The 12783-nt window shown below is 36.3% G+C and overlaps 1 protein-coding gene across 1 annotated transcript; it reads right to left on the reverse strand.

Moving 5' to 3' along the window:
- Window positions 1-2734: 2734 nt before the first annotated feature.
- Window positions 2735-12248, reverse strand: LOC134240082 (uncharacterized). Its single transcript, XM_062722189.1, has 3 exons — window positions 12237-12248; window positions 12053-12124; window positions 2735-3637 (listed from the first exon to the last, which is right to left on the reverse strand). The coding sequence occupies exons 1-3, from the start codon at window positions 12246-12248 to the stop codon at window positions 2735-2737; spliced, it is 987 nt and encodes a 328-aa protein (XP_062578173.1).
- Between the last annotated feature and the right edge of the window lie 535 nt (window positions 12249-12783).

Below are 12783 nucleotides of genomic sequence, written 5' to 3' on the forward strand. Positions count from 1 at the left end.
TTCCACACAGGAGAAAGTGGCCTTTCTTACCATGAACTCCAGATAGGAGAAAGTCACCATTCTTACCATCAACTCCTAATAGGAGTAGGCCGACATTCTTTACTATCCACTCCAGACAGGAGAAAGTCGCAATTCTTACTATCCACTCCAAACCGGAGAAAGTTGCCATTCTTACTATCCACTCCAAACAGGAGAAAGTCGCCATTCTTACTATCCACTCCAAACAGGAGAAGTCGCCATTCTTACTATCCACTCCAAACAGGAGAAGTCGCCATTCTTTACCATCCACTCCAGACAGGAGAAGTCGCCATTCTTTACCATCCACTCCAGACAGGAGATAGTTACCATTCTTAACCATCCACTCCAAACAGGAGAAAGTCGCCATTCTTACCATCCACTCCAAGCAGGAGAAAGTCACCATTCTTACTATCCACTCCAAACAGGAGAAAGTCGCCATTCTTTACCATCCACTCCAGACAGGAGAAAGTTACCATTCTTTACCATCCACTCCAGACAGGAAAAAGTCATCATTCCTTACCATCCACTCCAAACAGGAGAAAGTTGCCATTCTAACCATCCACTCCAAACAGGAGAAAGTCGCCATTCTTACCATCCACTCCAAACAGGAGAAAGTCGCCATTCTTACTATCCACTCCAAACAGGAGAAAGTCGCCATTCTTACTATCCACTCCAAACAGGAGAAAGTCGCCATTCTTTACTATCCACTCCAAACAGGAGAAAGTTGCCATTCTTACTATCCACTCCAAACAGGAGAAAGTTGCCATTCTTTACCATCCACTCCAACAGGAGAAAGTCGCCATTCTTTACCATCCACTCCAAACAGGAGAAAGTCGCCATTCTTAGTCGCCATTCTTTACCATCCACTCCAACAGGAGAAAGTCGCCATTCTTTACCATCCACTCCAAACAGGAGAAAGTCGCCATTCTTTACTATCCACTCCAGACAGGAGAAAGTCGCCATTCTTTACTATCCACTCCAAACAGGAGAAAGTCGCCATTCTTTACCATCCACTCCAGACAGGAGAAAGTCGCCATTCTTACTATCCACTCCAAACAGGAGAAAGTTGCCATTCTTACTATCCACTCCAAACAGGAGAAAGTCGCCATTCTTACTATCCACTCCAAACAGGAGAAAGTCGCCATTCTTTACCATCCACTCCAGCTAACACTATGCTATTTTAGGTGTACAGAAAACACAACTCAACGGAAGCCTAGATTTCATTTATATTTATTTTTAAAATTTGTATTACTTAGTTTTTAGAGAGCTAAGGCGATATATATTCCTATGAATGCTATGTTTAAATAGTGGTGTGTGTGTACAACATGTACAATATAAAAACAAAGCAGACATAAGAATAATACTTAAATTGAAGCTGTTTATATTAGTGTTAAGAAAATCTTTAACAATACCCCTATTTAGTGAAACATTTAGTCGCCTCTTACGACAAGCCCCTATTAGGCTGGGAACCTATTCTCTAAAGCCCCCGATCCACCAGGGGGTTTAACCAATCAAAAAGGACCAAGGTAACTAAACAAACATCCCATTAACCCAAACCCTTCTTTAATGGAAAGTTTTAAAGAACTTTATAAAATTGAAAAACTTTTTAAACTTTGATTTATTTTTTTATCACTTAAGTTTCATTATTTTATCAAAAAACAGTAACTAATAAAAATTTGTTTCTTTTCTATTTAAAGCTAACATAACGATGTTTCAGTTGTACAGAAAACACGACTCTACGCAGGTCAAGATTTTATTCATTTTTTATTCATTTTATTTTCATTATTTACTTTAACATGTTTTAAGACTGCTAAGGCGATATATTCTTATGAATGCTATGTTTAAATAGTGGTGTGTGTATAACATGTATAAAATAAAAACATAGCAAACATAAGAATAACACTTAAACTGAAGTTGTTTAAAATAGTGTTAGGAAAATCTTTAACAATACCCCTATTTAGTGGAAAATTTTGTCGCCTCTTACGACAAGCCCCTATTAGGCTGGGAACCTATTCTCTAAAGCCCCCGATCCACCAGGGGGTTTAACCAATCAAAAAGGACCAAGGTAACTAAACAGACCTCCCACTAACCCAAACCTTCTTTACTGGAAAGTTTTAAAGAACTTTATAAAATTGAAGAACATTTGAATCCTTTATTTATTTTTTTATCATTTAAGCTTCATTATTTTTAATATTAATAATCAATAACATAAAATTTTGTTTCTTTTTCTATTTAAAGCTAACATAATGCTGTTTTAGTTGTACCGAAAAACACTACTCTATGCAATTCAAGATTTAAATATTCATTTATTAATTTTATTTTTATTATTTAATTTTAAGAGAGCTACGGCAATATATTCTTATGAATGCTATGTTTAAATAGTGGTGTGTGCATAACGTGTATGATATAAACATAGCAAATATAAGAATAAAACTTAAACTGAAGTTGTTTAATTTAGGAAAATCTTTAACGATACACCTATTTAGTGGAAAATTTTGTCGCCTCTTACAACAAGCCCCTATTAGGCTGGGAACCTATTCTCTAACTGGACTGACCTGACTGGACTTACTGGACTGAAAGTTGCCATTCTTACTATCCACTCCAAACAGGAGAAAGTTGCCATTCTTTACCATCCACTCCAAACAGGAGAAAGTCGCCATTCTTTACCATCCACTCCAATCATCCACTCCAAACAGGAGAAAGTCGCCATTCTTCATCATCCACTCCAGACAGGAGAAAGTCGCCATTCTTTACCATCCACTCCAGACAGGAGAAAGTTGCCATTCTTTACCATCCACTCCAAACAGGAGAAAGTCGCCATTCTTGCTATCCACTCCAGACAGGAGAAAGTCGCCATTCTTACTATCCACTCCAAACAGGAGAAGTCGCCATTCTTACTATCCACTCCAGACAGGAGAAAGTTGCCATTCTTACTATCCACTCCAGACAGGAGAAAGTTGCCATTCTTTACCATCCACTCCAAACAGGAGAAAGTTGCCATTCTTACTATCCACTCCAGACAGGAGAAAGTCGCCATTCTTACTATCCACTCCAAACAGGAGAAAGTCGCCATTCTTACTATCCACTCCAGACAGGAGAAAGTTGCCATTCTTACTATCCACTCCAAACAGGAGAAAGGTGCCATTCTATCTGACTGACTGACCTGACTTACTGATTTACCCTCTGGTGGTGGCTGATCCTGGGGAATCACTTCCAGTGGAGGCCAGCATCGAAATGGAAGCCAGGACGGATGACCTCCAGCAGCCAGAGGAGATGACAAAACCATCTCCCAGGCCCATGCAAGACCATGATCTTTCTGAGAGGGAGCTATTACAAACTGAGAGGATGGCACTGCCATCCCCTCTGTTTGTTCAAGCTCCATCTCGGGAAGATCAATCACAGGCTTGGGAGCTGGCGCTGCAATCCCCTCATCCTGTACAGGATCCTCCTGAGGGTGAGCTATCACAGACTGACAAGATGGCGATGCCACCTCTTCAGTTTGTTCAAGCTCCTCCTCAGGAAGATCCATCACAGGCTGGGAAGAAGGCAGTGCCATCTCCTCTGTCTGCTGGAGAGCATCTCCAGCCCCCACCCTCTGCTGCCTGATGGACTTCCGAACCTAAAAGAAAAAAAAAGAACATCACAAAAGTGCTGGAAAACCAAATCTGTATATACCTTGATGGTTTAAACACACTGTGGGACTTTGGGACTTCTCTTTCTGATAAGAAGATAAAAACTGAATTCCCAAAGATAATCAGGTGCTATAAAAAAATCCCTCACTGCTCATAGGCAAAAGTGTCAAGTTTGTCTATATTTTGTAGCCCTCCATGGGCAAACATAGATTCCAAATATCCACTTTTATTTTTTAAAGCGCCGAAATTTATCTTAAATCCGTATTACTGTAGATTCCTTATTTTTCAAGAGTTCTTATTATCGTGAATGGGCTCTTCAATGTCAAATCGCGAGATAATAATTTGCGAATGGACGGTTGGTCAAGAGATGAGTAGTTTTGATTCACGTTTAGTCTTTCTCACAAATTTACCGTATATCAGTTTTTTTCCGCGTCAAGTTTTTTCCGCGAACCAGAACCTAATTCAGTATATTAAATTTACGCGAATCAAATTTTCACTATTTCAAAGTCCCAGTGATTTTGATATTAGCAATTGTTTAAGCCTATATATGAAGGAATTGGATGTAAAATGTAAAGTTATTAAGCTTCATACGGGTGAGAAATAGATCTATCGACCTTCACCTCGACAATTTCGGAAGACCCGCTCGGCTGATTACACACCTGTGTTGCGTACTAACTCTCAAATCCACTGTGCACAGATATTATTTTATTTTTAAAGATTTAAACAATTATAGTTCATTTACTGTTCCAAACTGACTAGCAACTCAGGTATAATTAGTTTTAATAGCTTCTCGCAAGAAACATGATCCATATAATTAGCTGGCTTGTCAATTAGAAATCAAACAATACGGGCTTATACCTATTACCGGTATCTTGCGCTTGTCCCCTGATCCCGCTATACAATATAAGCATTATGAAATAATTCAACTACAAGAAGAAAACTTTGTATTAAATTTATGCTGTTTTATTTTCCGCGATTCAGAACTCGTTGCGAACAAAGCGGAAATTGGATACACGCAGAAAAATCCTGATATACGGTAATTAATTAATAGGAATGGGAGATAATAGGAATTAATAGTAACCTTCCAGTCATAATTGCTAACACCATTTGATGTCACTGAAAATCATTTCACTTCATTCATAAAATTACAGAATCTAGTAAACTCATAGAAATATCTTGAAAAATTTCTTTAAATAACCAAAAAATGTACTAACAAAAGGTTCATAGGTCGCATTGCTCACCTGAACACATTAGGTAGGTTGGCCAGATAAAGAAGCAATCAGTTCAGTATTGAAAAGTTTATGTGGAGGGGGGAGGGGGCTTAAATTTTAAACCATTTGATGATGCTGCCATATCAATATACAGTCAAACCTGTATTAAGAGACCTTCCAACAGAGAAAGGAAAAAAGGTCACATATGACAGGTGGCCGGTCTCTTAGTACAGGTTGCTTATTTTCCGCAGTGTTCAAATAATTTTTACAACGTTGAAATATCATGTGTGTATGCAAGGACCTATAGTATATAGGTCCCTGGTGTATGTTGAATGTATTTTATAAAACCTTATGTTTATTTACACTTTTAAATAGGTACTGCTCAAGTCTAAAATGCTTTTACAATTGTCCTGTTAAGAAATAAAACTTTCTTGATCTGCACATGAGTCATTTAAATATTGGGTAATATTGTGAACATATGAAAATATAAATATTTTTTCATACAGTATAAAAAAGCTGCAAAGGTTTTTTTTTTTCCTTGATAAGTTTGCGTATGTTTTGCATATTACTTAAAATAAAAACTATATATCATGATTATCTTTATGACTGCAATATTTATTTAACCTAATTAATTTTTTTTTCATTACTGACCTACCGTGTCTAATTGCCTGTTTGTGACCAGGTATATTTAAATCACTTCAATTATCACATGGTATGGGTGCTAGCTAGCATGTGTTTACATACCCATTGATGATACAATGCACTTAAATAAACATCTATGATTTAGTTACTTGTTAAATTAAAGTTAAATAAGCAGGTTTTATAGCTGAATATCCATTTGGCCCTTATAGCATGAAATGATATCGGGATCAACCTCGAACGTCTAATTTAAAAATGGCGCCCGATCACTGGCCAGAAAATACGTGATATTTATGGTTTAGATTTTAATGTTTATTCGATAAATATCAAAACGTAAGAAAAAAAAAATCAATTTTAAATGTAGTTTTATTCGTAAAACTTGCATTATATAATTATTCAATGAAATAAAAACCTGTCTGTAGTTGTTTTGAACCAAAAACAAGGCATGCTCGACAGCAATTGAAAGTAGGAATCGGAAATTTTGAAGTCGTTAAATTCAGGTAAAATTACTTGAAATTACTAAAAATGGTCAGGAAAATCATGGTCGTTGGTGGCGTTAGACAGGTGGTCATTTAATACAGGTAAAATATATTGGAAAACACGTTGGGGGGGATTTTTACGGTCACATGTGACAGTAAGTCGCTTAATACAGTGGGTCGCTATAAGAGCATCATGCAGCTCTACTGTTTGTGTACTTCAAAAAGCCGGCTTCATATTTTTAAAAGCAGTACATTAATATATAGATACCACAAAGAAATCATTATTAATACCATACATGGAACGGATATGTGTGGCGTTAATTCATGATTATAATTACATCAACAACTCCATACCCAGTGAATCCGCTATATTTTGAATGCACCAGTTTTTGTACACGAACAGTATCAAATGATTTAGCTGTTCTTGAGAATTTTATTTTCCTGTTTATTCATTTGCAAAAACTTGACCTGCACCTTGTAACCAGCCCTACCCCCTCTGGGCCCTCATTTAAACCAATTTGATTTAAAACTATACCTGAGGATGCCTCCATGTCAATTTGACTTAAAATCATGGCTTTTCTGTTCTTGAGAAAAAGATTTTTCCTACATAGTCCTTTGTTATACTTTAATCTTCCATTGTGGCCACCCTAACCCTCTGGGGTCATGATATAAACCAACTTCAATCAACATTACCTGAGGTTGCTTCCATTAAATTATGATGAGTGTTTGAAATAACCATGCACCCGACCACCCGAGATGCAAAAATTTTGTCGTGGGCAAACAGATTTGCAGGTATTGACGCCCAGCTGGACATGTAAATTTTTTCATAAATTAAAATTCAGATATTTGATGGAACTCTCTCAAATCAAGTAATATTACTGGTTGCAAAGTGTAAAAAGCAAACGGGTAGAATTCATTAACTTATAGGCCCGGGATCAAATATGAGCTGGCACCATTCATTTAATTGCTACCCCCCCCCCCCTTGAGGTCATGAATTGAAAATGAATCTACACTTCTTTATGATGCTTTCATATGAGTTTTATCTTTCCTGGACAAGTTATTCTTGAAAAGAAGATTTTTTTAAAAATGCCATTTTTTTAATATGATAAATGTGATGACTTAAACTTTTCTATAGTCAACTTCCCTTGCTTATGCAGCAATATACCTTCATCACCTGCATACGGAGTATATATATCTCAGTTAATTTGATATGCAAGAGCATGCTCTACATATGAACAATTTCTAAAACAAAGAAAATTATTGACAAGCAAGTTGATTAAACAAGAATATCAGCAGACTCCTTTAAAGTCATCATTTCGTAAGTTTTACAGTCGATACAATGACCTTGTCAGCAAATACAATTCATCATTGAGTCAAATATTTATACACTGATTTGTCAACGGATTTTTTCGTTATTACTTGATCATGACAAGGAGCACACGGCGGGTGTGACCGGTCAGCAGGGGATGCTCACTTCTCCATGGCACCTGATCCCACCTCTGATGTTTCGGAGGTCCGTGTTTGTTCTGCTCCTATTTTGTATTGCTTTATGGACTTTGATATACTGTTCGTTATCTCCATATCCTTCTTCAGTAATTCCCAATTATCTCCCCTTGTAAGAGAGCCCTTCTATTGAACAAACTTGAATTTCCTTCACAAAAGGGTACTTTGTAGTTAGTTTGGTTAAAATTGGCCTAGTGTTTGTTGAGAAGGAATCAAAAATGTGAAAAGTTTACAGACGGACAGACAAACAGATGCCAAACAAAATGTGATCAGAAAAGCTCACTAATGAGTCTTCAGCTCAGCTGAGCTAAAAATAGAAGACATTTAAATCAAATGTGAAACTTTAACAGTTAACATAAAAAAAACAAGATATGTCACTTAATTGTTAAACACTTATGCCCCCTCCTCCCAAATAGGAATTTTTCCAAGTCCAAAAAAGGCATAATTATCAAAAATGGTTTGATCATACCCCAAAGAGAACATGACCTAGTTATTTATCTGATAAATCTGTATACTAAATTCCATTTCAATATGTGCAACCTCTCAAAAAAAATGAACAGAAACTGAAAATAATTGGAATTTTTGCTAATTCCATAGGGCATAACTCTTTCAAAAATGGTGCTATCATGCCCAAAACTGAACTTGACCTAGATATTTATCTGTCTAGTCTGTATACTAAATTCCATTTCAATATGTGCAACCTCTCAAAAAAAATGAATGGAAACTGCATATAATTGGAATTTTTCTAAATTCAAGGGGCATAACTCTGTCAAAAATGGTGCGATCATACCCAAAATAAAACTTGACCTAGATATTTATCTGACTAATCTGTATAATGTGCATCCTCTTCAAAGAAAACTAGAACTGTCCAAACGGGACAAAATACCCCTGCTGGGTTTTTCAGAAGCAAGTTTTTCCATAATAAAGATATGTATCACACACATGAAATTTTTCCTCCAGTGACCTTGAACTTCTCTAAATGACCTAGGGTCAAGGTCATGACACACCCTTGGGTCATGGGCAATCCTTGTGTGGAGTGGTAGATTCTAATGTCCCTCTGTAAGAAAGATACGGACCTGATACGTTTGCACAGACAGAAAAACGAATGGACAGACAGACAAGGTGATTCCTATATACCCCCCAAACTTCGTTTGCGGGGGGGTTATAATGAACGGAAACTGCAAATAATTGGAATTCTTCTAGTCCAGGGGCATAACTCTGTCAACCAGAAGTCTCTGTCGAGACTGTAGCTCTACTGGTTTGTACTTATAAAAAAGGATGAGAAAAGAAGTCATTGCCATCAGACCAAAACTGTAGAAAGAATAGCATTTTCAAGGAATTTCACTGACATTTATATTTTTAGCAATAATGGCAACACTGTTCATCGAAATAAAAAACCGATGCATTATTTTATGTATCATTTTGTAGTCTACTTGTGTGCCAAGATATACTGAAATCAGACCAAAACTGTAGAAGAAGTAGCATTTTAAAGGAATGTAGTCTACTTGTGTGCCAAGTAATATTGAAATCAGATCAAAACTGTAGAAGGAGTAGCGTTTTAAAGCAATTTCACAGAAAATTCAATTTTTAGTAAGTATGGCAACACTGTTCATTGAAATCAAAAACTGATGCACCATTTTATGCATCTTAGTATAGTAGTGATGGAACGATTGTCGCCGAAAATCGATTGTCGGTCGTTAGAAGCTCTTCGATGCTACTAATCGATTATAAAATAAATGTCGCCGACATCGCTTGTCATACTTTAATTTTATTACCAAATCCAAGTGCAAAGAGCATAAAAGTAGTGATGAACGTTGAAAACATGGAAGGATTCTGTGTCTTGTTGATACTTTTACCGCCATGATTAAATATGGGGTTAGACTAATACCAGGAAACGCTAATATTGCAAGGTTTTACTATACAAAGGAAAACATAATTAGTCTAGTCAATCTTTAAACGCAATTATTATCATAAATACAAGTCTAACTTCTGGATGATTACTTTTAAGACTTGCAATTTTATTATTTTAACTAATCAAAACTAATTTTAAGAAAAATATACATGTATTAAATGAAAGGTGGGACTAATATCAGTAAAATATCCATTGCATGGACTTTATAAAAAAAAAAAATTAAATAAATTCCCATTCTGTTTCAATAGTCTTATATAGTCCTATATTGTTTAAAGTAAACAAAATATTATTTTCCACTTTTTATAAAAGAAATTTCAATTAACATTTTTGAATATTTTATGTAAGTAAATGTTTTTTTTTGTAAAAGTCTGACAGAAATCTGAATAAGTTTCAACTTTTCTATATTAATTTTATTAAAGTTCAAAATTTCGATTATAATCGATTATTAATCGATTATGCCCAGCCGATTATTACCGATAATCGATTCTGATGTTTTTCCGATTCCCCATCACTATAGTGTAGTCTACTTGAGTGTCAAGTTATATTGAAATCAGATCAAAACTGTAGGAGAAGCAGCTTTTTGAAAAACTGTTTACAGACAGACGGACAGACAGACAGACAGACAGACGGACAACGGACACCTTACCATCGCATAAGCTCTTCTGATCTCTGACTAGCAGAGCTAAAAATGGTGTGATCATACCCAAAATAGAACTTGACCTAGATATTCATCTGACTAATCTGTATACCAAATTCCATTTCAATGTGTGCAACCTCTCTAAAGAAAACGAACGGAAACTGTAAATAGTTAAAATTTTTCTAAGTCCAAGGGTCACAACTCTGTCAAACATAGGTAATCAGAGATTGCAGAGCTCACCTCAACGAATGTTGTCTTTAAGTAAGGCAAAGTCACACAATTAACCAACAAAAAGTGTACATCCAAAAAATGCAAAATTTAAGCAATTTTGATACTTTGGAATAGACCTATATAAAAACTTAAAACTAGTTCTTCATCATGAAAATGTAATTAAAATCCAGCATCTGAAGCAAGATTGAGAGTTTTCATCCCTTGATGTATCATTTGTGCAACTGGTTTATATAAGCCTTATAGTTTCTTGGTGATAGACCTGCACCCATAACTTTTACGAGGTCTATTATCTGGAAAATGTATGTCGAATTCAGCAACTGAAGCAAGTCCATTAGCGTGCATCCTAAAATGTATCATCCATGCAAGTTTAGTCAACATAAAGCTCAAAGTTACTTGGAATTGAAACCTGTATAAAGAACTAACCTTTTCACTAATCCAGAAAATGTTGGTCAGATTCAGCATCTGAAGCAAGTCTGGTAGTATGCATCCTCAGATATACCATCCATGCAAGTTTAGTCATTACAGGGTTCATAGTAACTTGGAAATGAAACCTGCACCAAAAATTTTAACCTGTTCACTCAACCGGAAAATGTAGGTCAGATTCAGCATCCGAAGCAAGTCTTGTAATATGCATCCTAAGATGTACCATCCATGCAAGTTTGGTCATTATATGTCTCATAGTAACTTGGAAATGAAACCTGCACCAAAAACTTTAACCTGTTCACTCAACCAGAAAATGTAGGTCAGATTCAGCATCCGAAGCAAGTCTAGTAGAATGCATCCTAAGATGTACCATCCATGCAAGTTTGGTCATTATAGGGCTCATAGTATCTTTGAAATGAAACCTGCACCAAAAACTTTAACCTGTTCACTCAACCGGAAAATGTAGGTCAGATTCAGCATCCGTAGCAAGTCTGGTAGTATGCATCCTAAGATGTACCATCCATGTAAGTTTGGTCACACATAGGGCTTATAGTTACTCAGAAATGAGACCTACACCAAAAACTGCACCAAAAATTTTAACCTGCACCAAAATCATTAACCTGGTCATTCCTTTAGTTTACTAAAATTGCAGCATCTGAAACTTTGACTGGTACAATGAAACACACTAGTAACATCTTCCATGCATGTACTCTAATCAATATAGGACATAGAAGTACTTAAAAAGAAAACTGCTCCAAAAAATTTAACCTTAACCCGGGACGCCGACGCCGACACCGACGCCGAGGGTATCACATAAGCTCCCCCCAACTTCGTTGAGGTGAGCTAAAAATTGGGCGATCATATCCACAACAGATTTTGACCTAGATATTTATCTGATATACCTGTATACCAAATTTCATTTTAGTATGTGCAATGGTTGTGAAGAAAATGAACGGAAACGAAATGGACCGACCGACAGACAGCAATTTGACCTGAATATTCTGGTAAAATACCACCCTATACATAAATCCTTTAAAACTGTACTAAGATAGAGTGGAAACTGAAATTTCTCATATTTTTTTAGTTTAAGAGGTATAACTCTGGCAAAACTCAACGGATCATGACCAAATTCAAACTTGACTGGGTACATGTGTATACATATTCCTATGACGTATCCATATGTCAAATTTGAGGTAAATGTGCGTAACAATTGTGGAGATAATGAACTGAAAGTCAATGAAGACAGAAAAATGGAATCATAATCATTTAATGACAGCACGATAAAAATGTAGACAAGAACCTCAGATTTTTTTTCTTGTACTAGTCTTATCAACTAAGAAATGTAGATTGTGTGTTATAATACTTACCGGGAAGTCCATCACGTAGTCGGCGTGCCAGGCAGGGCGACGCCGAATCCTCGAAGATCGTCGAAGCTCCATCTAAATAACAACAAGAAAACTTGATCAGTATACACAGCACAGTTATTTTCCCAAGTCACTACAAGATTGATACATGCAGGTTTTTTTCTGGTTGATGTTGAGGTCAGATTACAATTCCAGTCATTTTTTCACAATTTTAAATCTTTTTGCTGCTGAGAAGCTCCAAGTTTATACATGTATACTGTAGAATATACACTATTTAAAGAAGCACCCCGGCATCATATTTTAGCTACTTTGGCGCAGACATTGATGCTCTAATTCAGGAAACCCCTAAGAAATCATAAATACAACATATTTAGCGTGGAAGTGTGTAGCGCTTATTTAAGGAATCAGTCTAGTTTTGAGAATATGCCAGCCGGTATGAACAATTTAGGCGGAATCCGCCTGGAAAGTAGATGGAACAGAGATGAAGTCCGCCTCTAAATTTTCACCTGGATAATGACAAACTCAGCTGGGCGGAGTTGAGGAGGAAAATTGGACTCCAAATTACGCCTCTTATTTTCCGCCTGGACCTAGCATCTTTGAGTGGGAGTTTTCAGACGTAGAAAAAAATTCAGTACATTAGGCAGTTAATCTTACAAAGAAAGAGTCAAATAACAATGATTTTTATGTGTTTATGTTTTTTATTCACTACAAGAAAAAGACAAACGGGATAACCA

This window comes from Saccostrea cucullata, unplaced genomic scaffold, assembly GCF_032062105.1.
Source record: "Saccostrea cucullata isolate Sc308-1 unplaced genomic scaffold, CSIRO_AGI_Scuc_v1 ctg1049, whole genome shotgun sequence".
Classification (NCBI taxonomy): domain Eukaryota; kingdom Metazoa; phylum Mollusca; class Bivalvia; order Ostreida; family Ostreidae; genus Saccostrea; species Saccostrea cuccullata.